The sequence below is a fragment of the Macaca mulatta genome, chromosome 19 (genome assembly GCF_049350105.2).
Source record: "Macaca mulatta isolate MMU2019108-1 chromosome 19, T2T-MMU8v2.0, whole genome shotgun sequence".
Classification (NCBI taxonomy): Eukaryota; Metazoa; Chordata; class Mammalia; order Primates; family Cercopithecidae; genus Macaca; species Macaca mulatta.
Window position 1 is genome coordinate 2,273,330 of NC_133424.1, and position 26,633 is coordinate 2,299,962.

Below are 26,633 nucleotides of genomic sequence, written 5' to 3' on the forward strand. Positions count from 1 at the left end.
TCCAAGCACATCCACCCACGGTGGCTTTATTCAGTCACATCCCCACGCCCACAGCTCCCTCCACCAGGCAGAGGGGAGGCCACCCCACTGCAGCACCCGGGGATCCTGGGCCGGCGAAGGGTCCCAGCCAGAGGGCACCAACCCCAAGAAGACATGGTCCCCACCTGGAGCTTCCCTCGGCCGCCTCGGCCCTTGAGCCCGTCCCAGGGATTTGTGCTTTGACTCTGACAGGGAGCAGCAGGAAGCCGCCAGCCCACCGCGCCCATGGGTGTCCTTGGAGGGCAGACGGTGGAGCGGTGATCCCGGCTCCTGAGCGGCACTTCCTCAGCTCCCACAGCCCCCGCAGTCAGGCCCCATCAGTCCCCTGGGGCAGTGACCAGATCCTGGCGGGGTCAGCGCCGGGACAGGCCCTCTCTATGGGCCTAAGGTCAATGCAGGCGAGGGCTCGCTGGGCCCAGGCCAATGAACCCACCAGTAGGAGCCCTCACTGGGCAGCAGGGCCAGGAGGGCACCAGGGACTGGCACAGAGTCCACTCAGGGCAAGCGTCTGTGGCCTGGAACCTGCCCTCGCCAAGGCACTGGGGGGTTAAGGAACAGATCCTTCAGACGGCCTTGGGCCAGAAGCTCCCTGGAGAGCCAGGCACCTCAAGGGGCATCTGGGAGCCTCGCCCTGTCCCAGTGGCTCCTGGCACCCTGGGAGCGTCAGCACCACCCCAAAGCTGGGTGCCTGTGTCCCCACTAAACAGAAGGGAAACCGAGGCAGGGCGCCAGTTGGCAGTGGAGCATTCTGGCAGCCCCAGGCGACCGAGCACCGACTGGCAGCAGCTGGGGTTTGGTTTTCGGAAGCCAAGGCTGGCGTCAGCACAGGGAAGGCCACCCGGTGATGCGCCTCGACTGTGTTAGATTTACTGAAGGAGAGTGGCCTCCTGGGTGTGCCACTCAGGCACGGTGAGGGTCTGTGGCACCACCAGACCCATGGCAGGGCAGAGGGTGGCGCCATCCTGCACGCCCCCAACAGCGGACCAGAGTCCCGTCCTCACACTGCGCAGTGGGTGCTGTGGGTTTCAAAAATTCGCCTTCAGACGGAGAAACCCTCCCAGCCGTCAGCGCTCCTTGGTGCCGAGCTGCCGGGCACCTTCTGGCTGCTCTCCAGTCTCAAGGAGATGGGGCAGCGGGTGTGGGGAGGAGCTGGCCTCAAGCCCCGAGGTCATAGGGAGCCAGGTGGGGCCCAGGAGCACCCGGCACTTCCCGAAGCCGGACCCTTTAGAGGACGAGCGTGGAGGGTCTTTCGGGTGGGGGCAGCCCCAGCTGTGTGCCCCGAGGCCCCGGGAAGTGGGCACAGGCTGAGGAGGGAGCCAGGAGCACGGCCTTCCTCCCGGGTGTCTCCAGGGCTGGGCTCAGCCGCTGAGCCTGGTTCACGTGGGGCCGAGGGCCGCGTCTGCAGGCGGCTCCAGCGGGCAGCACGGGCTCTCGGCAGGGCCTCTGGAAAGGACAGGGAGGGCTGGCTTTAGCGACTCCACGGGACAGGGACGCCTGGGCTCTTCTGGGGAGATGGCACCCGCTATCCCGACCACATCTGTGTTCACCAGGCAGTGCCCACTGCCAGGACCCGACTCCAGGGAGCCCCCATGGCCCCGCAGCACCTGCCCTAGACGTGCTCCATCTCTGGGTCCGGGTCGGGCTCCTCCTCCTCATCCTCCTCGTCCTCCTCGTCATCGTCCTCGGTGTAGGCCTTGTCCAGCGGCGCCTCGCCGTCACGGGCCAGCTCCTCCACGTGCGCCAGCATGTCGGCCATCAGCGCCTCCTCCAGCCGCTTCCGCACCTGCTGCACCAGCTCTTCCTGCTTCCTGGGGACAGAGGGACCTTGCGTTACGCCCAGGTGAGCGGCCAGCAGGACGTGGACACAGGACGAACGTGGGGACCTCGGCTGGAAGGGGAGGCCAGAGGGATCCACAGGCATCCCCAGGACCAGCCCTAGCCCGTGCTGCCCCTCCCTTCACAATCCATGCACAGAACAACTGGCTGCCGCTGCCCATCACCAGCATCTGCCACCCACCCAGATGGCCCACCTGCCACCTCTGCTGAGACCCAGGGAGCGGCCCAACCCCTCAGCCCCCAGACCTGGCCCTGAGACTCCCCCATGCTCAGCTGCGGAAACCCTCGCTCCCATCCCTTGACGGGCACTGAGTGGGGCAGGAAAACCACACCAGGCCGGGTGGAAGCTCACGCCTGTAATCCCAGCACTTTGGGTGGATCACTTGAGGTCAGGCGTTCGAGACCAGCCTGCCCAACACGACGAAACCCTATCTCTACCAAAAATACAAAAATGAGCCGGGCATGGTGGCGAGTGCCTATAATCCCAGCTACTTGGGAGGCTGAGGCAGGAGAATCACTTGAACCCAGGAGGCGGAGGTTGCAGTGAGCTGCAATCGCACCATTGCACTCCAGCCTGGGTAACAGAGGGAGACTCTGCTAAAAAAAAAAGCCTCACCAAAATCAGCTACCATCAGCCCGCAGCACCCCCCCGCCGGCTCGCAGGCCCGGGGTCACCTTTCCACTGCCCGCTATGCGCCAGCGTGCGTTCCCTTACCATGGCTCAGGGGCCTGAGAAAAAGAATCCACACCCATGTCTCAACCCACCACCAGGGACTGGGGGCCTCATCCTTGGGGACTACGAGCTGATGCCAGGCACTCCAGGGTGGCCGCTCCTCTGCCTGCCGACTCCTGGGCCGCAGCATGTGCTTTTGCCCGCCTCCCTCTCCGGCCGCCCAGAGCCCCTCCTTGTCTCTGTTCTGCTTTCACTCCCAGGTGAGGCTGATTGTGTTTGTGGCCAAGGCTCAGCCACCCCCTTCCCCCGGGGTCTCTCCAATGGCTCCTGCAGACCTGAGCTGCTCCCTCTCACTGTCCCCACCCCCCGGAACACCCTGGCTCACCTACTCCACTGCAGCCGCCAGACAGAACCCCACCTCCTGCTGAACCCACCACCGAGTTCCTAGTTTCAATGCCTTTTTCTATTTCTATGAGTTCTTTATTTTTTTAACTCTGTGACCCAGGCTGAAGTGCAGTGGCAGGATCTCAACTCACTGAAACCTCCACCTCCTGGATTCAAGTGATTTTCCTGCCTCAGCCTCCTGAGTAGCTGGGACTACAAGCACATGCCAACACACCCAGCTAATTATTTTATTATATTTTTTAATAGCGATGAGGCTTCACCATGTTGGCCAGGCTGGTCTTGAACTCCTGACCTCAGGTGATCCTCCTGCCTCGGCCTCCCAAAGTGCTGGGATTACAGGTGTGAGCCACTGTGCACAGCCTTATTTCTGCAAGTTTTGCAGGGCTTTTAATGATCTGCCTGCTATTTCTCAGTCTTGTTCTTTTCTTATGTTGTCAATTCTTCCTATTCCACCATCTTCATTTCGGGGAGTTCGCTGGGCATGTGGAGAGTGTAAATGGACCTCAAACCCAAATGAGGGGGCCCAAAAGCACCACGGCCGGAGGAAGATGCCGCAGCCGCTCAGGACGGAACCCTTGGCACCCATAGTCTGTGTGCTTGCGGGGGTGGCGTCTTAGGTCCATGTCTTCACCCTGCGTGGGGGCACAGGGTCTCTTCTCCTTGTGCCCAGGGGCCTTTGACCCCTGGCTGCTGCCACAGGAAGCCCACATGCCCCAGCGCCTCCCTGGCTGCTGCCACAGGAAGCCCACATGCCCCAGCGCCTCCCTGGCTGCTGCAGGCTTCAGTTCCTTGTTTCTGGAACCCTCAAGAGTTTCCTTCCTGACCTAAGCCGTGTGCTGCATTGAACATGAAAAGCCCCATCTTCTCTCCAGCACTTCCAGAGTTTTCTGCAGGCGCCTCCGTCACCGCGGGGCCTTGCGTCCACCCTGCACACGGGACGTGCGTTCGGCCCTGAGGCCCTGCAGGAGGGCCCCTCACCCTTGGGCTGCTCAGCCTCACCTGACTGCTGCCTGTTTCTGCAGCGGCCGTGTTCCCTGCCGTTCGTTCCCAGGCTCTGCACGCTGGAACTGCCCCTCAGCAGGCGCCCTGCGCCATCTCCCTGAAGGCAGAGAGCCCTGGCCTGCCCTGTCCCTCCATCTCCAGGGCCCAACGTGGAGCCCAGCACCCAGCACAGCCAGTCCTCACGGGCTCAAAGGACCATACTCTTTTCAAGAACATTTCTTCAAGGGGTGCCTGGCTCGCCCTGAACCCAGCACGTGGGTGAAACAGTTCATACTGGTCCGACGATGGGTACCCTTGCCCCGTCTATTTCTGTTTCAAAACCCCAGCAGTGTCGTGGGGAGACGGGAAACACGCAGGCACACGGGGACACTCAGGGTCCCCATGCCCCCAAGAGAAAGGGCGGAGGAGCAGGGGACCAGGCCGAGGAGCTACCTGATGTCCTCGTCGGTCACCATGAAGGCTTTGCACAGGGGCTGCGTGGTGTTGAGCCACACACCAGGGTTCTTCTCCACGGCGGCCGAAAGCTGTCCCGTGATGGGCATGGTGCTAGTGTGCAGGGCGCTGGCGATGGCTGACAGCAGCGTCTCATCTGTGCAGCCAGGTCCTACCCCTGCCAGGCAGTGGACAAACAGCCACAAGTGGAGAGGTCACCACGGGGCAGCTGTGGCCTGGAGAGCTGGAGAGGCCACGGAAATGCCCCAAGAATGGGAGCTGCCGCTTTCTCCCCGCGACTCGGGTTCCATTTCTAAATTCCCTCTCCTGCTTGTGTTATTACATTCATAACAGAAAACAAGCAAGCTAGGCCAGGTGCGGCCTCTCCCGCCTGTAATCGCAGCATCTTGGGAGGCTGAGGTGGGAGGACTGATTGAGCTTAGGAGTTTGAGACCAGCCTGGACAACATAGTGAGACTCCTGTCTCTACAAAAGAACTAAAAAATTAGCCAGGTGTCACGCTGCATGCCTGTGGTCCCAGCTACTCAGGAGGCTGAGCTGAGAGAACCACTTGAGCCCGAGAGGTGGAGGCTGCCGCGAGTAGTAATGGCGCCGCTGTACTTCAGCTTAGGCCGTGAAAAGGCTGCCTTTTGTTTTCTGAGACAGGGTCTTGCTCTGTATTTTCCGTAGAGATGTAGAGATGGGGTCTATGTTGCCCAAGCTGGTCTTGAACTTCTGAGATCAAGTGATCCTCCTGCCTCAGCCCCTCAAAGTGCTGGGATTACAGGCGTGAGCCACTGTCCCCAGCGACCCTGTCTCAAAAAACCACCAACAAAACCATGCAAGAGCTGCATTCTTTGTTCTGTGGTGGGGACGTGCTCGGAGGGTGCAGGAGCCAAGTCAGATGTCCTTGTTTGTTTTTAGGATCCCCATGGCAAAACTGCACGTCCTGCAGGTGAAAACAGCCCCAGGCCTGCGCCACACCTGGAAGCCACAAAGCCCCACCCGCAGGGTCTCCAAGGTCAAGAATGAAGGGCCCAGCCCAAGCGCCCTTACCCATCCCCAAGCCCACTGGGCCTCCTCCTCCCGCCCCAGCCGCAGGCAGATTTGCTCTAAGCACCCGCAGCAGGAACAGCCATCCACCCTGCTAGGAGATGAGGGCACCCGTAGCGCTTCCACCCCACCCGGCACGTCCCCTTCCGCCTTCCCTCAGGCGCCCGCTCACCCTGCAGGCCCTTGGGGAGGTCCATGGTCTTGACCAGCTCCTCAGCAATGTCGAAGGCGTTCAGGCCGCTCAGCTTCTTCTCCCAGAAGAGCTGCCCAGACACAGATGTGAACCTCAAGGATGGCCCGCCTGGCCTCCTTGCCCTGTGTGGGTCCCCACGGCGCCTCTCCCCTCCCAGGGCCTTGAGTCCCCAGCCCCTGCCCGGGCTTTCTGCAGCCAGGGATCCAGTGGACGTTTGTAAATAAGAATAAAAATACACACGGGGTGGCTTGCACCTGCAATCCCAGCACTTTAGGAGGCCGAGGTGGGCAGATCACCTGAGGTCAGGAGTTTGAGACCAGCCTGATCAACATGGTGAAACCCCTTATCTACTAAAAATGCAAAAAAAGGTCGAGTGTGGAGACGGGTGCCTGTAATCCCAGCTATTTGGCAGGCTGAGGCAGGAGAATCACTTGAACCCGGGAAGTGGAGGTTACAGTGAGCTGAGACCGCACCATTGCACTCTAGCCTGGACAACGAGAGCAAAACTCCGTCTCAAAAAAAAAAAAAAAAAAAAAAAAATTAGCCACATGTAGTGACAGGTACCTGAAATCCCAGCTACTTGGGAGGCTGAGGTGGAAGAATCACTTGAAAACAGGAGGCAGAGGTTGTAGTGAGTTAAGATCCCGCCACTGCACTCCAGCCTGGGTGACAGAATGTGATTCTGTCTCCAAAAAAAGAAAGAAAAAACAAAAAGAAAATACACACGGTTCTCAGGTTTTTAAGAAGTAGGTTATGCAGTCACATGTGGGCAGTCAGCCCCCTGTATCTGTGGGTTCATAACCACACACCCAACCAGCTGCAGACGGAAAATATTTGGGGGGAAAAAAAGACAAAAATAATACAACTGGCCAGGTGAGGTGGCTCACACCTGTAATCCCCACAGTTTTGGAAGCCAAGGTGGGAGGATCAGTTGAGGCCAGGAGCTTGAGACCAGCCTGGGCAACATACAGAGACCCTGTCTCAAAAATGAAAAACTAAAAAAAAGGAATAAAACACACACAACAAGGAGTGTCACAAGCATCTACACCTCATGAGGAATCTAGAAAATACCTGCAGGTAATGTGCAAACATTAAACCATTTCCATTTTTTAAAAAATATTTTTGTTTTATTTGTGAGACAGGATCTCGCTCTGTTGCCCAGACTCAAGTGCAACGGCAGGATCTTGGCTCACTGCAACCTCCACCTCCCGGGTTCAAATGATTCTCCTGCCTCAGCCTCCCGTGTAGCTGGGATTATAGGCGCCTACCACCACGCCCAGATAATTTTTGTATTTTTAGTAGAGACGGGGTTTCACCACGTTGGGTCAGCCTGGTCTCGAACTCCTGACCTCAGGTGATCCACCTGCCTCAGCTTCCCAAAGTGCTGGAATTACAGGCCTGAGTCACTGCGCAAGGCCATCCTGGACCATTTTCTATGACGGGCCTCAACATCTTCGGATTTTGGTATCTGGGGGTTGAGGGTGGGGTGTGTCCTGAAACCAATGCCCCGCACATTCCACGAGGGGACCGCAGGACCGGGTCTTGCTCTATCCCTCAGGCTGGTGTGCAGTGGTGTGCCTCCTGGGCTCAAGCAATCCTCCCACCTCAGCCTCCCAAGACGCTGGGACCACAGGCGCGCGCCACCACATCCACCTAATTTTTTCACTTTTTTTTGCTTCGTCATGTAGCCCGGGCTAGCCTGGAACTCTTGCGCTCAATCCATCCGCTCCATGTACGATCTTATTCCAAACGTCCGCCCACTACAGTGAACAAGCTGGCCGGGAAGGCTGGGGTCCCTATGCGTTGAGCTCACCTGGCGCGGCTGGTCCACCGCCTTCTGTGGGTCACTCTTGACCTTGTTGCTGGGGTGGTTGGTAATCTTGGTCACTGGCTGCTTGAAGATAGACGCCGTCTGGCGCACCGGCAGCGCCGTGTTCAGGTCGGGCTTGCCCTGCGGGAGGAAGGAGATGCGGTCCGGTCTGGGGGCGCCCCGGCGGCGTGGAGCCTCAAGGGGTGCGGGGCCCGAGCGACCCCTCGCCGTGCCGGCGCCCCTCGCGTCCCCCGTGCCCTCCAGGACCCCCACGGTCCGGGGAGGCCGCTCCCGCAGGGTCGGCCCGGCCGGCTCTGGAGCCCCCGCCGCGGGCCGTGTCCTCGCCATGAGCCCTGCGCTCTGCGCTCTGCGCCCTGTGGCCTGCGCCTTCCGCTCTCTGCTCTCCGCCCGCTGTGACCTCCTGCGCTCTGGACGCCGGGCTGCGTCGCCCGCAGGTCACGTCATGGCCGTGTCCCCGCCTAGAACGCCCCGCGCCGACGTCACCCGCGTGGCGCCACCACTCACCTTGACCTGGTTGGAGGAGTCGTAGCGCACGCGCTGGCGACTCTTGTTCATCTTGCTCATCAGCATCTTGCCCGTGCGGAAGTCGAAGGTGCTCAGGTCCATGGAGCCGCCCAGGTAGCGGGCCAGCTGCGGCTTGCTGCGGAACTTCTTCCCGCTCGGGCTGCAGGGAGGCGGGACGGTCGGTGCCCCGGCCGGACCCCGGACCCCAAACCCAGGCCTTGGCCCCAGACCCAAACCCAGTCCCAGCCCCAGCTTCAGGCCGTGACCCCAAACCTAGGCCCTAGCCCCAGGCCCAGACCCCAACCCTGGCGTGACCCCAGACCTTCATCGCAGACCCCAGCACCCCAAAACTGGCCCCCACATCTGGGCGCCAGCCCCAGCCCCAGCCTCCACATTGGATCCTTGCCCCAGACCCCTAACTCCGGTCCCCTCTGCCGTAGGCCCTGGCAGCATCAGGCACAGCAGACACTGAGCTCGGGTACAAACGCTATTACCTACAGGAGGATGAGCCCCAGCTCTGGGAGGATGGCTCACATTTCCAGAACATTCCAGAAATGGAATTTAGGTCACATTCTTCAGAAAAGACCCCACGGAGAACAGGTATGTGAGGGACAGCCCTAAAAGCAATCTCCTTCCCCCTTGGGGTAACAGCGGCAGGGCCAGGCTGGGAAGGGGTCTCGTTCTAAGGTCTGGGGCCAGGCCCCAACAGCTGCTTGGGTATAACCCGACCGGGGAGCTCGCAACAAGGCAGCCAGGTAAACAGACCTGCTCTCAGACACGGGGCTCTGCTCTCAGCCTGCCACAGACAAGCGCCGGCAACTCATCCTCTCCAGGACCTAAGGACACCCACCTATGGGTTGCCCTGTGTGTCACATGTGGTCACACTACAGGATGACAAGCACCCAACCCAGCACATCGCCATCAGGAACAGCCATGTTGGAAAAGCCTGGCACCTCCTCACCAAGTTTCCTGATGACCCAGACATGACATTCTTAGGCATCTGCCTGAGAAATGAGCACACATCCCACACCATCACTTCTACGCGGGTGTCCCCAGGAGCCCCACCACAGGAGCCAGGAGGTGGCAGCAGCCGAGACGCCTTCCATGGATGAACGGACAAACACACCATGGCCCATCCACACAGCCATGAAAAGCAGCGAGGCTCTGACACAGGCCACAGCGTGGATGCACCTTGAGGACAGCACACTCAGAGATGCCAGACACAAAAGGCCACACAGTATGTGACCCCATTTCTTTTTTTTTTTTGAGACGGAGTCTTGCTCTGTCGCCCAGGCTGGAGTGCAGTGGCCGGATCTCAGCTCACTGCAAGCTCCACCTCCCGGGTTTACGCCATTCTCCTGCCTCAGCCTCCTGAGTAGCTGGGACTACAGGCGCCCGCCACCGCGCCCGGCTGGTTTTTTGTATTTTTTAGCAGAGACGGGGTTTCACTGTGTTTGCCAGCAAGGGCTCGATCTCCTGACCTTGTGATCCGCCCATCTCGGCCTCCCAAAGTGCTGGGATTACAGGCTTGAGCCACCACGCCCGGCCAATGTGTGACCCCATTTCTATGAAATGTCTAGAACAGGATAATTCAGAGACAGCAAGAGGACGCATAGTGCCAGAGGCTGGGGTGAGGGATGTGGAGTGACTGCTGATATGGATGCGACTTTGTTTCTTTCTTTCCTTTTGGAGATAGGGTCTCACTGTCACCCAGGCCGGAATGCAGTGGCTCAATCACAGCTCACTGCAACCTTGAACTCCTGGGCTAGGGTGATCCTTCCACCTTAGTCTCCCAAGTAGCTGGGATGACAGGCACAAGCCACCACGCCTGGCTAATTTCTTTTTTTTTTTCTTTTGAGATGGAGTCTCACTCTGTCGCCCAGGCTAGAGTGAAGTGGCTCGATCTTGGCTCTCTGCAACCTCCACCTCCAGGTTCAAGTGATTCTCCTGCCTGAGCCTCCTGAGTAGCTGGGTGTACAGGTGCCGCCACCACACTTGGCTAATTTTTATATTTTTAGTAGAGACCAGGTTTCACCATGTTGGTCAGGCTGGTCACAAACGCCTGACCTCACGTGATCCGCCCGCCTTGGTCTCCCAAAGTGCTGGGATTACAGGTGTGAGTCACCGTGCCCGACCTAATTTTCGTATTTTTTTAATACAGATGGGGTCTCGCCATGTTGTCCAGGCTGGTCTGGAACTCCGGAGCTCAAGCAGTCCTCCCACCTTCCCTCCCAAAGCTTTGGGATTACAGGTGTGAGTCATCATGCCCTGCCGCTTCATTTTGTTTTTCATTTTTCCTTTTAGAGCCAGGGTCTCCTTTTGTTGCCCAGGCTGGAGTGCAGTGGTGTGATCATAGCACACTGCAGCCTTGACCTCCTAGGCTCAAGGGATTGTCCTGCCTTGCCCTCCTGAGTAGCTAGGACTACACAAGTGTGCACCACCATGCCCAGCTAATTTTTAAATTTTTTGCATAGATGGGGTCTATGTTGCCCAGGTTGGTCTCCAACTTACGATCTCAAGAGATCCTCCTGCCTCGACCGCCAAAGGGATTACAGGTAGGAGCCACTATGCCTGGCTGGTTTCTTTTATCTCGATAAAATCATTTAGAAATAATAGCACTTGTATGGTGCTTACTAGGCCAGGCACCTCAAACATACTGTATCTATAAACTGAGTCAACAGTCACTTTTATTAATAACGCATCAGCCTGAGATTGGTAGGTAGCCCTGTTTTGCTGGTTTCCTAGAATCCTCTAGGGCAGGCTCCTCCTGTCCTCTTCTGCCCCTGCCCCAGATGTCCTGGCCCATGGCAGACGCCAGATGCCAGACAACTGAGACAGCTCCGAAGAATCTCCTGTAGCCAGAAGGAAACTCAATTCTGCAGGCACTGCACAGAAATGCTTGGTCCCATGCTTAGCTCAATCGCCTCTATCCAGGATCTATGTACTGGGCTGATACACAGACCACGGGAAGTTTTATTTCTCTCCACCCAGCCCCCCCCACCCAACCCTGGGCAAATTCCATGGTCCACAAGGACACGGATGGGCTCCAGCATGTCCACTAGGACAGGGCGCCGCAGGGAGGGCACGAGGACAAGTGCCTGGGGGTCCGAAACCACTGAGGGCTCCTCCCGGAGATTTACTTTTGAGATTTACTCTTGTAATTACTCTCCGGGCTGGCTGACGTTAAATCGAAGGTGGTTTGCCCAGGGCAGTGGAAAGAAACCGAGAGACCAGAGGCTCAGACTCAGGCTTCACATAGCCACAAGAAGAGACCCCACAAAACACGCCCAGCAGCTCTTTGCCTCCAGTCACCCCAAAGAGAGGCTGTTCTGCCTTTTAAGATGAAGGCAAACAAGGCTGGGCACGGTGGCTCACGCCTGTAATCCCAGCACTTTGTGAGGCCAAGAGGGGTGGATTGCCCGAGCTCAGGAGTTGGAGACCAGCCTGGGCAACACGGTGAAACCCGTCTCTACTAAAATATAAAAAATTAGCCGGGCACGGTGGCACGTGCCTGTAGTCCCAGCTACTCAGGAGGCTGAGGCAGGATTGGTTTGAACCCAGGAGGCGGCGGTTTCAGTGAGCCGAGATCATGCCACTGCACTCCAGTCTGGGCGACAGAGCAAGACTCTGTCTCCAAAAAAAAAAAAAAAGGCGAACAACAGACACAGATCACAGACTGGTTGTTAGGACTGGGGGTGGGCGCACAAGGCAGTGGCAAATGGGTCTGAGGTTCTTTCCGGGGTGATGGAAATTCTAAAATTGAATCTGAGGATAGCTGCACATACCCGTAAATATGTGAATATGCTAAAAAACCATTGACTCGTGCACTTTAAATGAGTGTATTGTATGGTACATAAACTGTATCTCAATAATACCCTCTCAAAAAGAATAAATGCAGTTGCTCACACCTAAGGTCAGGAGTTCGAGACCAGCCTGATCAACATGGTGAAACCCCATCTCTACTAAAAATACAAAATTAGCCAGGCGTGGTGGCACATGCCCGTAATCCCAGCTAGTTGGGAGGCTGAGGCAGGAGAACTGCTTGAACTCGGGAGGTGGAGGTTGCAGTGAGCCGAGATTGCACCATTGCACTCCAGCCTGGGTGACAGGGCAACACTCCGTCTCAAAAAAAACAAAAAACAAAAAGAGGGCGGTGTAATCCCAGCACTTTGGGAGGCCGAGGTGGGACGATCACCTGAGGTCAGGAGTTCGAGACCAGCCTTGCCAACAGACCGTCTCTATTAAAAACACAAAAATTAGCTGGGGGTGGTGGCGGGGGCCTGAAATCCCAGCTACTTGGGAGGCTGAGGCAGGAGAGTCACTTGAACCCAGGAGACGGAGGTTGCAGTCTGCCGAGATTGTGCCACTGCACTCCAGCCTGGGTGACAGAGCGAGACTACCTCTCAAAATAAATAAATAATAAAAAAAAATGAAAATAAAATATTAGCTGGGCGCGGTGGCTCATGCCTGTGGTCCCAGCTACTCCGGAAGCTGAGGAGGCAGGATCGCTAGAGCCCGGAAGGTCAAGGCTGCAGTGAGCTAGGATTGCACCACTGCACTCCAGCCTGGGTGACAGAACAAGACCCTGTCTCTAAATAAATAAATAAATAAATAAATGCAAATGCAAGATAGAGGGGGTTAGTGGTAACGAGGGGCTGGGGGAGGAAGAAGTGGGGAGTGACTGCTAATGAGGACAGAGCTGCTTTTCGGGGTGATGAGAACGTTCTGGAATTACACAGTGGTGATGGTTGCACAGTTTTGTGAATGTACTAAAAACCACTGGTGGCCAGGTGTGGTGACTCACGCCTATAATCCCAACACTTTGGGAGTCTGAGGTGCTGGCGTCAGGAGTTGAGGTCAGGAGTTCGAGACCAGGCTGGCCAACATGACGAAACCCCTTCTCTACTAAAAATACAAAACTTAGCCGGGCGTGGTGGCGCATGCCTGTAATCCCAGCTACTTGGGAGGCTGAGACAGGAGAATCGCTTGAACCCGGGAAGCAGAGGTTGTAGTGAGCTGAGATCGCGCCATTGCACTGTGGCCTTGGCGAAGAGTTAAACTCCGTCTCAAAAAAAAAAAAAAAAAAAAAAAACCACCACCCACTGAATTGTACATTTTTAAAAAGTAGCTTTGGCCAGGCAGTGGCTCATGCCTGTAATCCCAGCACTTTGGGAGGCTGAAGCAGGTTAATTGCTTGAGTACAGGAATTCGAGACCAGTCTAGTCTAGGCAACATAGTGAAACCCCATCCCTATAAAAATAAGCCAGGCATGGCGGAGTGTGCCTGTAATTCCCGCTACTTGGGAGGCTGAGCTGAGAGGGTCACCTAAGCCTGGGAGGTTGAGAATGCATAAGCCATGATTGTACCACTGCACCCCAGCCTGGGTGAGACCCTGTCACAAAGAAAAAGAAAACTAGCTTTTGTGGAATGTGAATTATATCTCAATTTTTAATAAAGGTTATGCCTGTCTATTGACACAGAAAGATGTCCCTGAAATTTTATTCAATGAACCAAGAACAGCTTTGATAAAACCACACATATAGAAAAAGGTGGGCGTCACAGCCTGAACTATCCCAGGCACCCCCAACAGAGAACGCAGCCTGGAAGCCTGCAGCCTCAGATGAAAGCCTGGGCTGAGGAGGCCCCAGACCTGCAGAGGGCGGCTCTAGGCAGAGTCTGGCTTCACCCTCTGCAGAGAAACCTGAAATCTCCCCAGCCTGTTTAGAGCCTTTCCCCGCTTTTCTCCATTGCTAGACCCTCATGCTCAGGGCCAGGGCCCAAAGTGGGAATGAGAGGGCTGGGGTGAAGACAGCCTCAGGGCACTCCGCACAAGCTGGCCTTCATCCCAGCTCCCAAGCTGCAGCCACCTCTTAGGGGGTTCCTGCTGCCTGGACGCCTCTCCCTGTCGCTCGATGTGACGTCCTCAGAGAGGCCCCCTCCCTGACCCCAGTCTCAGTCAGGCCCCGCATCTGCCCTCCCAGATTTAGCATGCGTCACCGCAGATCTCAGGACGTGTACCCACGGCTGTCATGGAAAGTGGCTGGTGTCCTGGCTGTCACCTGTTAAGCAGGAGGGCCCGGCCTCACTCCTGGCTGAATGGTCGGATCCAGGCAGCGCCTGGTGCTGGGGAGGCTTGTTTTTGCCAAGGGGCTGACACAGACCTGCTGTGGACTCTAGGGCAGCCTTTGGGAGAGGGAAAGCCAGAAATGTGTTTGGAGGGAGCATGCCAGCAGGCCCGACCTCCTACTGACAGAGGACAGAACACAGGGCTTCAGGCTTTCTAGAGCCAGAGAGCCAACGAAGGGGGCGAGTACCAAAGGGGGATGCACGACCCTGTCCGAGACAGGGATTGCAGTCCCACTATGCCAATGCCTGCAATTACAGGGTTCCAGCTCATAAAGGTACACATTTGGGGACCAAGTTTCCCCTCTCTGTTGCTGTCATCCAACTTTCCAGGAACCAGTCCCCGAGCTCCTCCTGCAGAACGAGGCCCCACACACTGCTTCTGATCACAGCCATCCTTTCCCTGCTCACTTTTCTCACTTAATCTCCCCAAACCGGGACAGTCAGGAACCACAGGGGACCGAAGTGCACAGTGGACCGAGCGCTGGTTCTGCCCCTCCTTGGCTCGTGGAAACCACCCGCCCTCACCTGGGCGGTCTCCGGCCCACGACCCCGAGCTGTGGGAAAAAGGGGGGCCGACCGCACACCCCCCTTTACCCAGGTGCTCGGCACATGGCAGGCGTCCTCTTGCCCCTCATGGGGGACCTGAAGGGGCCGCGGGACAGTGAACCAAGGGGAGGGCGCAATCAAAGCTGGCCCAGAATCAAAAGTATCTTTCCCCAGCCAGGGAAAAAAAAAAAAAAAAAAGGGAAGACAAACAGCAGGTGGCCGACTGACTGGATATTGGCTGCAGCGGGCGACTAAGTCTTTGTTCCACGGAGGGGGTTCCCTGCGACCTTTCTGAGCAGCGCCTGTTCCAATTTGGGGAGTGGGGGGGTCTCTGAAAGCCTTCGACCACCACCAATATCTACGCAAAGACTACCGTTAGGTCGGCTCGGAAAGCCGCAAGCCTCAGGTCTCCACCCTGAGGGGGCCACGACCCACGAGGACCTCGGAAGGAGTGCGGGGGAGGAGGTGGAATACCTTTGAAAAAAGCAACGCTGCGAGGGAGACCAGTCACCCTGAGGCGCTTATTCCCAGGACTGGGTTGAGCCCAAGAACCCGCATTTTCACGCACGCTCTCCCCGATCCCCCCATGAGCCCTGCTCCCCGAAACCCCGCCTGGCCAGCCCCTCGGGCTCCGCGCCACCCCAGCAGCGCCCCAAGAAGGCACCCCCTGCGTCTCACGGAAACCAAAGGAACAGCCCACCCCCCACCCCTGCCTCCCGGCAGCGTCTGGCCGTCGCCAGGCGCCCCTGGCCCAGCGCGCACGAACAAAGGCCACAGTCGCCGCCCGGCAGCCAGTCCCCAAACGGCCGGCCGAAAGCCATGCGGCCCAACAACCGACGCACGCGCACTGGGCCTTCGCGCGCCGGGCGGACACGCACGCAAGACGCACGCACGCACGCACGACGCACGCGCGGGGCCCGGGCCGCGGCCCGGGGCAGGGGCGCCGAGGCCGCCGCAGAGGCCGCTGGGAGGCGCCCGTTGAGGCCCTGCGCGGCCGGCGCGCTCATTCACCTATAGTAAAAGACATCCCTGTGGCCGGCCGACAGCCCCGACCTTCTGGGCACTTCTTCCCTCTCCCAGCCCTGCGGGAGCGCCGGGCACTCCCACCTCTTCCGCTCCATTGCGCCCGGCTCCTCGGCCCGCCGCCGGGCCCGCCGCCGCCGCCCGGACCCCCGCTCGCTGCCGCCGCCTCAGCTGCCTCCGCTGCCGCTGCCGCCGCCGCCACTTGCCGCGGCTGTTCCGGCCCGCGGGCCCCCGCCCTCCGCCCCCAGCCGGGCGCGCGCCGGCTTTGCCGCCCTCTCAGCCCCCTCCCCGCGCTCGCCAGCCCCCGCTCGGGGGGCCCGCTCCGCCCACCCGCCCGCGCGGGGCCCCGTGCTGCGCAGCCGCGGCGCCAGGCCCCGCCCCTCTCCGGCAGCGCCAATCAGCGCATGGGGGGCGGTCCTCCGGCGGTGTGTGCGCCTGCGCCCTGTGCCTCGTGAGCCGCTAGTGCCCAGCAGCTGTTCCCGGAGCCCCCACAGCCCCTTCCACTGTGCCCCCGCTTACCCGGCCGCCTGGGGCGCGTGCGCGGGGTCATGCTTTCGTACTAGTGGGGTCCTTTTCCCCGACCTTTCTCCAGCCCAAGTCTTGGGGACTCTGGCCTAGTGACTGGACCTCGGCTTCCCCACCCTCCAGGTCTCCCAGCTTCCGATCTTTTTACGGGCGTCCACATCTGGGGGGCTTCCTCCGTGACGACCCCCTCCATGCCCCCAAGTTCCCTCCAGTAGCTTTTTTTTTTTGAGACGGAGTCTCACTCTGTTGCCCAGGCTGGAGTGCAGAGGCGCGATCTTGGCTCACTTAAAGCCTCCGCCTCCCAGGTTCAAGCTATTCTCCTGCCTCAGCCTCCCAAGTAACTGGTTCCACACACAGCTAATTTTTGTATTTTTAGTAGGGACGGGGTTTCACCATGTTGGCCAGCCTGGACTCGAACTCCTGACTTCAAGTGATCAGCCCACCTCGGCCTCCCAAAGTGCTGGGATCATAGGCGTGAGCCACCACGCCCTGCCCAGTAGCTTTCTGACCCCTCGGAATCCAGGTATCTGAGCCCCCTGCTCCCCTACTCCACCCCCTGCACCTTAGTCCAGCCAGCATCTCTGGTCGGGAGAGTTCCAGGACCTTCCTGCGGAATCACCCACCCACTGTTGCATCCTTTTTTTTTTTTTTTTTGAGACGGAGTCTCGCTCTGTCACCCGGGCTGGAGTGCAGTGGCGGGATCTCAACTCACTGCAAGCTCCGCCTCCCGGGTTTACACCATTCTCCTGCCTCAGCCTCCCGAGTAGCTGGGACTACAGGCGCCTGCCACCTCGCCCGGCTAGATTTTTGTATTTTTTAGTAGAGACGGGGTTTCACCGTGTTAGCCAGGATGGTCTCGATCTCCTGACCTCGTGATCCGCCCGTCTCGGCCTCCTAAAGTACTGGGATTACAGGCTTGAGCCACCGCGCCCGGCCAATCTCCTCTTAACCCCTTCCCCAGCCAGCCAGAGGGATCCTGAAATGGAAATGGGTGGGCTGCCCCCTGTCGGTCCCCCACTGACAGCATCGCTCCCAAGGATAGGGCTGGGCCGACCTGCACAGGTGTTCAAGGACTGAGTCTAGCTGCTGTGCCCCTCTGCCTCCAGCTGGAGAAGCTGTCCTGGTTCTAAGGACTCCTTTGTTGACATTGGGTCCACCCAATCTGGGATGCTCTCCCATCTGAAGATCTCATTCCATTTTCAAAGTCCCTTTAGCTGCAGGTTCCAGGGAGTAGGACTGGCACATTCATTTATTGATTGACTGACTGATCGAGACAGAGTCTCACTCTGTTGCCCAGGCTGGAGTGCAATGGCGTGGTCTCGGCTCACTGCAACCTCCACCTCCCAGGTTCAAGCAATTCTCCTGCCTCAGCCTCCCAAGTAGCTGGGATTAAAGGTGCCTGCCACCACGCCCGGCTAATTTTTTTGAATTTTTAGAGGAGATGGGATTTCACCTTGTTGGCCAGCTGGTTTCGAACTCCCGACCTCAAGTGGTCTGCCCGCCTTGGCCTCCCTAAGTACTGGGATTACAGGTGTGAGCCGGAACGTGCAGTTTCAGGATGTTGTGCTGACCACAGAAGCACTGAATAAATCAGGATGGATGGGTGGGTGATGGTCGGATGACCCGCTCACCCCACCTTGTGGTGAGCTGAGGTGAGACAGCCAGCTCTGTCTCCTGAGCAGCTCAGTAAGTAGCTGGTTAGTGGCCTAACACCGAGGCCCCAGAGCATTGGGCTGCCGTGGAAGAATCAGTGTTCTCAGGAGACAGGAAAGTCTATTCCGTGGACTCAAAGCCAGGCATTTACATCCCAGAACCAGCCATGGTACTTGGCTAGGGCAGCCAGTGCAAGGACCTGCCCCCATGCAAGGGCGATTATTATTATGTTTTGAGACAGGGTTTCACTTTGTTGCCCAGGTTGGAGTGCAGTGGCGTGATCTTGGCTCACTGTAACCTCTGCCCCTCAGGCTCAAGCAGTCCTCCCAATTCAGCCTCCCAAGTAGCTGGGACCAAAGGTGTGCACCACCACGCCTGGCTAATTTTTTGTATTTTTAGTAGAAACAGGGTCTTACCATGTTGCCCAGGCAGGTCACAAACTCCTGAGCTCCAGCAATCTGCCTGCCTCAGCCTCCAGGAGGCGGAGCTTGCAGTGAGCCGAGACTGTGACACTGCACTTCAGCCTGGGCAACAGAGCGAGACTCTGTCTCAAAAAAAAAATAAAATCAAAACAAAATCCAGCCAGGCACCGTGGCTCCCGCCTGTAATCTCAGCACTTTGGGAAGCCGAGGCGGGCAGATCACCTGAGGTCATTTCAAGACCAGCCTGGCCAACGTAGCAAAACCCCATCTCTACTAAAAATACAAAAATTAGTAGGGTGTGGTGACGACCGCCTGTAATCCCAGCTATTCGGGCGCTGAGTCAGGAGAATCGCTTGAACCCTGGAGGCAGAGGTTGCAGTGAGCCAAGATCATGCAACTGCACTCCAGCCTGGGTGACAGAGTGAGACTCCGTCTCCAAAACTAAATAAATAAATAGGCCCGGAGCGGTGGCTCACAGCTGTTAATCCCAGCACTGTGGGAGGCTGAGGCAGGCGGATCACCTGAGGTCAGGAGTTCAAGATCAACCTGGTCAACGTGGTAAAACCCCATCTCTACTAAAAATACAAAAAATTAGCCAGGCGTGGTGGTGGCGCACGCCTGTAATCCCAACTCCTCAGGAGGATGAGGCAGGAGAATCACTTGAACCCAGGAGGCGGAGGTTGTGGTGAGTCAAGAGCGTGCCACGGCACTCCAGCCTGGGCGACAGAGCAAGACTGCCTTTAAAAAAACAATAAGTAGGCCGGGCGCGGTGGCTCAAGCCTGTAATCCCCGCACTTTGGGAGGCCGAGACGGGCGGATCACGAGGTCAGGAAATCGAGACCATCCTGGCAAACACGGTGAAACCCCGTCTCTACTAAAAAAAAAAATACAAAAAAACTAGCCGGGCGAGGTGGCGGGCGCCTGTAGTCCCAGCTACTCAGGAGGCTGAGGCAGGAGAATGGCGTAAACCCGGGAGGCGGGGCTTGCAGTGAGCCAAGGTCGCGCCACTGTACTCCAGCCTGGGCGACAGAGCGAGACTCTGTCTCAAAAAAAAAAAAAAAAAAAAAAAAGTAAAATAAATTTCTGTTGTTCAAGCCATTAAGATTTGTGGGATTTTGTTATGGCAGCCCTAGCAGACTGATACAATAGCTATTTCCATCAACACACTTATGTATGCAGAGAGTATGTCTAGAAGGATTTTTTTTTTTTTTTGAGTCTCACTCTGTTGCTCAAGCTGGAGTGCAGTGGGGCAGTCTCGGCTCAGAGATTGGCAAGAGTTGGAAAAAACTGGGCAGCTGTATCAGGGAGTGTGACTGCACCATATACTCTTTTTGTACCTGTTCATTTTTATTTTTTCATTTTTTTTTCTTTTTATCACAGACGGGGGCTTCTTTGTTGCCCAGGCTAGTACTGAACTCCTGGTTCAAATGATGCCCCTTCCTTGGCCTCCCAAAGTGTTGGGATTACAGGCGTGAGCGACCACACCCAGCCTGTTCATTTTTGTAACCCTAATGTGATGGTTTGAAATGTCTACCAATTCTGATATTCTTCCCTTCAAAACACAGAACCCCATTCTCTTCCCTTTGCATGTGGGCTGGACCTCAGGGGCTTGCTTCTGATAAACACAGTGTGGCGGAAGTGACCACATGAGACTTCTCAGGGTGGGTCATAGAAGCACTGTGGCTTTCGCCTTCCTCTACCTTGGTTCACTTGCGCTGGGGAAGGCAGCGGCCATGCTGTGAGGATGCTCAAGCAACTTTGTGTAGGGGTCCCCATAGGAAGGAACTGCGGCTGTCACCGACAGCCAAGTTGAGGGCACTGGTTTGGAAGTGGCTCCTCCAGCCCCAGTTGAGCCTTCCTCAGATGAAGTGGCCTTGACTGATGTCTTACCTGCATCCTCATGAGAGACTCTGGGCCACAACCACCCAGATACATCACTCCCAAATCCCGGACTGACACAGACGGTGAGATAGTGAACGTTTGTGCTTTAAGCTACTACGTGTGGGGTAACTTGTTAAGGCAGCAATGGATAAACACACTGCAGATATTACTTATGAAACATTTTAAACAAGCAGTTTCTGCCAGCCATTGGGAAACTCTCCTAGATTCGTAACATTTTGGAGCTGAAAGGACCCCTGGGTCACCTGTGCCACTCCAGCTACAGTCACAGTAACCAAGCCACCAGCATGATCAACATCCGGGCACGGAGTAGGTTTCAGGGAGGTTTAATGCAACATGCATTAAAAGATCCAAGCTGTTTTCAGAAACATAAGAGGTCTGAAGTTGAGCTGTGGATTTCCTCATGTCCATCCTGAGGCTTGGGCTGCTCCAGATGCAGCAGGCGCTGAGGCGGGAGGAGCTGGCGCCACCAGGCACCTGGAGGGAGAGCAGACGAGGCAGGGTGAGTAGAAGTGTCCTTTCCGGGCCGGGCGCGGTGGCTCATGCCTGGTATCCCAACACTTTGAGAGGCCGAGGTGGGCGCATAACCTGAGGTCAAGAGTTCGAGACCAGCCTGACTAACATGGAGAAACCCCATCTCTACTAAAAATACAAAATTAGCTGGGTGTGGTGGCTCATGCTTGTAATCCCAGCTACTTGGGAGGCTGAGGCAGGGAATCGCTTGAACCCGGGAGGTGGAGGTTGCAGTGAGCCGAAATTACACCACTGCGCTCCAGCCTGGACAACAACAGCAAAACTCTGTCTCAAAAAAAAAAAAAAAAAAAAAAAAAAAAAATTAGCTGCGTGTGGTGGCACACACCTGTAGTCCCAGCTACTCGGGAGGCTGAGGCACAAGAATCGCTTGAACCCGGAAGGCAGAGGTTGCAGTGAGCTGTGATCCCGCCACTGTATTCTAGCCTGGCAACAGAGCAAGACTCCGTCTCAAAAAAAAAAAAAGAAAAGAAAAGAAAAGAAAATTCCCTTCCATATGAAGCTGGCTGCGCAAGTGGCCCAGGACAGCAGCCTAGCAGGAACACCGGCACGGCACAGGCCCCAGGCTTCATGCAGCAGGGAGGAACACAGACCAGAGCAGCGCTCTGAGGCCCAGGTTCAAACAGAGTGGCATGGCCTCAGGCCTCAGGCTGGCACCTGGAAAATGGGGGTGTAAGAGCCGGGCCACGTGGGACTGTCATGTGGGCACCGGTCAGATGCCACAGGCACTGTGGTGAAGGGGCAGCTGGCATGCTGGAGAAACATGTGGATGTGTCCAGGGCTTCACAGGTGCTTCCAAGAGCTCGTCGGGTGGCCAGCCGCTGTGGGCCAGCCTCCACCTTCCCCGTCTATCTGTAACATGGGCCCCCCACCCAGTTCAGGCTGGGGTGCCCACTGAGATGGAAGCAGGGTGTGCCTCAAAGACTAACTGAGATTGTCCAGAGAGAGGGCAGGGCCCATGCTCCAGTCACACAACCCAAGGCTGTGGGGTGACCGTTCTGTGCCCGTGGGCAGGAGGTGCCAGAGAGGGCACCCAGGGCCCCACTCCCATGCAGGCCTCTCCAGGGGAAACGGTAAGGCCTGCCGCCCTGGCTCTGGGAGCCTGGAGAACCCACTCCTCGGCCACCATGCAGTCCACCCACCACAGCCTACTGAAAATTACCAGAGGGGTGTGCGAAGGGCCAGTGTAATTAATCATCTTTCTTAAACTTGCCATTGACGTAAGGTACCCAGTCCAGGATCAGCCGCCAATCGGTGGCCCACACCAGCCCCACGGCGCCCATGGCGCCCCACGTGTAGGCCGTCGGGATCCTGTGAGAGGAGAGGGGATGGTCAGGCCTGCTCTGGACGCCTTCTCCTGCCCCACCCTGGCCCCTGTCCTGAGCGGTGATGGCTGAGGCGTGGGCCTGGCGCCTGTGTCCACCAACTGCTGTGGGCCCTGCGGGTTGGCACCAACAGCACAGGCCCTGCCCACACTGCTGGCCCTCAGGAAGCCGGGCTTCTGCATCTTCAGTAACTGCTCCAGGGGCTCCCGGGTGGGAGCGCTGCTGGCGGGAGGCTGGGCCTGGGGCATGTGTAGGTGTTTGTAAGTTTGCAGCCACCATGATGATGGGTCCGGTCTGCTGCAGTCTGCAGAAATTCATCCATCCCTGCCACAGCTGCAGGACTCAGGGAAGTGCCGCCATCACAGTCCCTGTGCCCAGGTGAGGACACCGAACAATAGACAGGGCGAGGCCCTCACCTGAGGCCACACAGCTGGCGAGGATCGAGGCCTCGGGTTCCAAGCCCACGCTCTTGCCCACCACGGCGCGTGCTGTGAGATCTCCCGCAAGTTTCCTGGGACCAGCAGATTGTAGGAAGGCCCAGCAAGCCCACCTGCTGGCGTTCACGCCCTCGCACAGTGTGAACGTGGGCACAGGCTTCTAATGCGCAGAACGCAGCACGAGTGATGGGGCCTCACTGCGGAGGCCAGGTGAGAAAAGACTGACTTCAGGTACGGAGGCTCAGAAGGGGAATGCCAGCCCTTTGGGAGGTTGAGGCAGGAGGCTCACTTGAGCCTAGGAGTTTGAGACCAGCCTGGACAACAGAGACCCCATCTCTACACAAAATTTTAAAAAAATTAGCCGGGTGTGGTGGCACATGCCAGTAGTCCCAGCTACTAGGAAAGCTGGGGCAGGAGGACCTCTTGAGCCCAGGAATCAGAGGTTGCAGTGAACCGTGACTACACCACTGCCTTCCAGCCTGGGTGAATATGAGACCGTATCTCAAAAAAAATTAAAATTAAAATTAAAAAAAAAGAGGCTGGGCGTGGTGGCTCACGCCTGTAACCCCAGCACTTCAGGAAGCCAAGGAGGTCAGGAATTCAAGACCAGCCTGGCCAACATGGTGAAACCTCATCTCTACAAAAATACAAAAATTAGCTGGGCGTGGTAGTGGATGCCTGTAATCCCAGCTACTCAGGAGGCTGAGGCGGGGGAATAGCTTGAACCCAGGAGGCGGAGGTTGCAGTGAGCCGAGATTGCGCCACTGCACTCTAGCCTGGGTGACAAAGTGAGACTCCATCTCAAAAAAAAGAAAAGAAAACGACTGGCTTCCATCCTGGGCACCTTTGTGCACCCTCTAGCTGCCTCTGGAGAAGCCAGCTGCCATGCTGTGAGCTGCCCTATGAAGGGATCCATGTGGCAGAGAACTGATGGCAGCCTCCAGCTAAGAAGGAAATGAACCCAGCCAACGACCCCGTGAAGGATCTCGGAAACGGATCTGCCTGGTCACGCCCTCGGATGAGACTGCAGCCTCACAAGAGAGCCTGAGGAGTCGGCGCAGTGCACCCACTGAAACTGTGAGATAAGGAGTATTTGCTGGTTTAAGTGGCTAATTTTGGGAGACCATTTCTTTTTTTTTTTTTTTTTGAGACGGAGTCTCACTCTGTTGCCCAGGCTGGAGTGCAGTGGCCGGATCAGGTCACTGCAAGCTCCGCCTCCCAGGTTTACGCCATTCTCCTGCCTCAGCCTCCCAAGTAGCTGGGACTACAGGCGCCCGCCACCTCGCCCGGCTAGTTTTTTGTATTTTTTTAGTAGAGACGGGGTTTCACCGTGTTAGCCAGGATGGTCTCGATCTCCTGACCTCGTGATCCACCCGCCTTGGCTTCCCAAAGTGCTGGGATTACAGGCTTGAGCCACCGCGCCCGGCCGGGAGACCATTTCTTATGTACACAGCACTAGATAACAATTGCAGGCCCACTGCTGGCCCAACAGAGGGCTGAAATTAAAATCCAATTCCAGGCAGGGCATGGTGGCTCACGCCTGTAATCCCAGCACTTCGGGAGGCCGAGAGGCGCGGATCACCTGAGGTCAGGAATTCAAGACCAGCCTGGCCAACATGGTGAAACCTCATCTCTACTAAAAATACGCAAATTAGCCAGGTGTGGTGGTGCCCACCTGTAGTCCCAGCTACTGGGGAGGCTGAGGCGGGAGAATCACTTGAACTCTATAAGTGGAGCTTGCAGTGAACCGAGATTGCACCACTGCCCTCTAGCCTGGGCGACAGTGAGACTATGTCTCGGAAAAAAAAAAGAAATCCGATTCACCTCCCTGGATCACAGCGAATCACATAGCTGGGATGTTGGGGTGGCAAGGGGTGCTCCTCCTGGAGGCAGAGAAGGCGGATGAACAAACCCTGCACACATTGCCCCAAGGGCCTCACCAGAGACACTCTCCAAGTGCAGGCCCGGTGCCCGCTCACCAGCTGGTGGTATGCACATCTGCTCCTGGAACCTGGCTCAGAGGCAGATGCCACCAACAGGGCAGGAATCTTTATACCTGTGTCTTGATGGCATTCTGGGTAAGTTTGTTTGTTTGTTTGTTTGTTTTATTTTGAGATAGAGCCTCGCTTTGTCACCCAGGCTGGAGTGCAGTGATGTGATCTCGGCTACTGCAACCCCCACCTCCGGGGTTCAAGTAATTCTCCTGTCTCAGCCTCCCACATAGCTGGGATTACAGGCGCCCACCACCACGCCCGGCTAATTTTTGTATTTTTAGTAGAGACAGCGTTTCACCATGTTGGCCAGGCTGTTCTCAAACTCCTGACCTCAAGGGATCCACCCACCTCAGCCTCCCAAGGTTCTGGGATTACAGGTGTGAGCCACCACGCCCAGCCCTGGGTTATTAACCACCAGAGAAGCCTGCCATAAATATGTCCAGTGGGCCGGCCTTCTCCTCCCCTATCATCTTGGTCACCCCATGTAGGACCCTGTGGATTTGGACAGTGTGGGAAGAGCCCACGAAACCTGATTTCCACTAGCCACCGAGGAAGGATGTACAGACCATGACCACACTGACCAACGACCTCGCCACCATGAAAACCCCTTCCTCAAACCAAGCCCCAGCAGGGCCCAGAACGGGTGTGGACTGCAGGGTCCCCAGCTGGTGAACTGTGGCCCTCCCAGTCCTGAGTCTGAGACTCTGAGACACAACCCCACAGTGCCTCCTGGGGATGAGACCTGCTCCCTGGCCTCCCAAAGCCACTGTCTGGTGGCTTAGCCCTGCACGGCCCCTTGCATGCAGGTGTCTGCACCCCTTCCTCTCCCACTTATTTTAGGTCAGCCCTGCACCACAGGTCTCATTTCTTCACTTTTCCTTGCCCGCCAACCAGAATGTCCGCCCACAAGGGTTCTGTCTATTGTTGTGTCCCTAACACATAGTAGGTGCTCAATAAATGCCTGCTGTTGGATGAAAGCATGGATGACGGGTGGTTCCCACTGTGACTGGGCACAGAAGTGGACCTGCTGCACCCGGGAGGGGCTGCATTGGCTACTATAGGCTGCTGGGTTCTCAGCTAGGAGCAGGCTTCCTCATCCCAGGCCTAAGTTACCCACGCTATAAAACGCCACTATCACGTTCCCCTTGATGGTCCCAGTCAGCTCCACCGTCCAGACCCTGTCCCCAACCTGTCCCCCAGTCTGGGATGGAGGAAGTATGTTCTGGCTTCCGGACACACTGCCAATCATAGCCTTTGCTTTTTTCTTTTTTAAAAACGGGTGTTGCCCAGGCTGGAGTAAACTGGCGCAATCTCAGCTCACCGCAACCTCCGCCTCCCGGGTTCAAGCAATTCTCCTTCCTCAGCCTCCCAAGTAGCTGGGATTAGAGGCACCTGCCACCAGGCCTGGCTAATTTTTGCATTTTTAGTAGAGACTGGAGGTTTCAGCATGTTGGCCAGGCTGGTCTTGAACTCCTGACCTCAGGTGATCTGGCCGCCTCGGCCTCCCAAAGCGCTGGGATCACAGGCGGGAGCCACCGCACCCAGCCAGGCCTTGCTTCTTAGCAACCCACGTGGAAACACGAGACAACCCTACGGAGGCCACCCCCAGCCCGGCTTCTATGGGGGCCACCCCTATGCCGGCCAGCTGCCCACGTGGGATCAGGCACAGCGGCAGCTTTCACGTTCCTTGTTAAAAATCATAAAAAACAAAATAATGGCAAAGGCCGAAGATGCCGCGAGTGCTGGGCTGCGGATCGGGGCTCGGCGCCTTCTGGGCGTTTCCGTCCAAGGGGTCACCACCCGGACCCCCCGGTAGAGACGGGGAAACTGAGGCTTGGAGCCAGACATGCTGGGGTTTGGCCTTGGGTCCGCCACGTCCCGTTCACGTCGGGACGCGCCGCTCCGCCTCTCGGCCTCAGTTTCCCCCTCTGTCACCGGGCACAACAAGGGACCTGGGCCGGGCCCAGCCCCCGGAAACGCGCACAAACACGGAACGCAGCGGCGCGGGGGTGGGCCGAGGCGGGAGGGCGGATGGGGCCGCGGGGCGACGTCCTCACCAGTTCTTGACCAGCTGACGGTAGCGCGGACCCAGGAACCGGGTCACCATCGCGGCGGAGTCGCACCCTCAGGGTGACCCTGTCGGCTGACCCGGCCACACTGCGCAGGCGCGACCGCGGCGCGCACG

General features: G+C 57.4%; 2 protein-coding genes across 6 annotated transcripts; both read right to left on the reverse strand.

Moving 5' to 3' along the window:
• Window positions 1-20,638, reverse strand: MBD3 (methyl-CpG binding domain protein 3). Of its 3 annotated transcripts, none has more exons than XM_077976321.1 (7): window positions 20,407-20,638; window positions 7,968-8,127; window positions 7,446-7,583; window positions 5,612-5,702; window positions 4,388-4,565; window positions 1,644-1,847; window positions 1-1,482 (listed from the first exon to the last, which is right to left on the reverse strand). In XM_077976321.1, the coding sequence occupies exons 2-6, from the start codon at window positions 8,067-8,069 to the stop codon at window positions 1,649-1,651; spliced, it is 708 nt and encodes a 235-aa protein (XP_077832447.1). In that variant the 5' UTR covers window positions 8,070-8,127; window positions 20,407-20,638; the 3' UTR covers window positions 1-1,482; window positions 1,644-1,648.
• UQCR11 (ubiquinol-cytochrome c reductase, complex III subunit XI) lies at window positions 17,199-26,633 on the reverse strand. Of its 3 annotated transcripts, none has more exons than XR_013408639.1 (3): window positions 26,506-26,607; window positions 21,137-22,003; window positions 17,199-17,467 (listed from the first exon to the last, which is right to left on the reverse strand). XR_013408639.1 is itself a non-coding variant. In NM_001257804.1 (3 exon segments), coding segments are annotated over 2 exon segments (171 nt in total). In that variant the 5' UTR covers window positions 26,556-26,633; the 3' UTR covers window positions 20,152-20,638; window positions 21,855-21,882.

Coding starts and splice junctions, on each gene's coding strand:
- UQCR11 (XM_028838439.2), bottom strand. CDS start 26,555: ATGGTGACCCGGTTCCTGGGTCCGCGCTACCGTCAGCTGGTCAAGAAC. Junction 22,004..26,505: donor CGTCAGCTGGTCAAGAACTG/GTGAGGACGTCG, acceptor CTCCTCTCACAG/GATCCCGACGGCCTACACGT.
- MBD3 (XM_015122285.3), bottom strand. Junction 7,584..7,967: donor ACTCCTCCAACCAGGTCAAG/GTGAGTGGTGGC, acceptor TTCCTCCCGCAG/GGCAAGCCCGACCTGAACAC. Junction 4,566..5,611: donor CCTCCCCAAGGGCCTGCAGG/GTGAGCGGGCGC, acceptor ACTGCCTGGCAG/GGGTAGGACCTGGCTGCACA.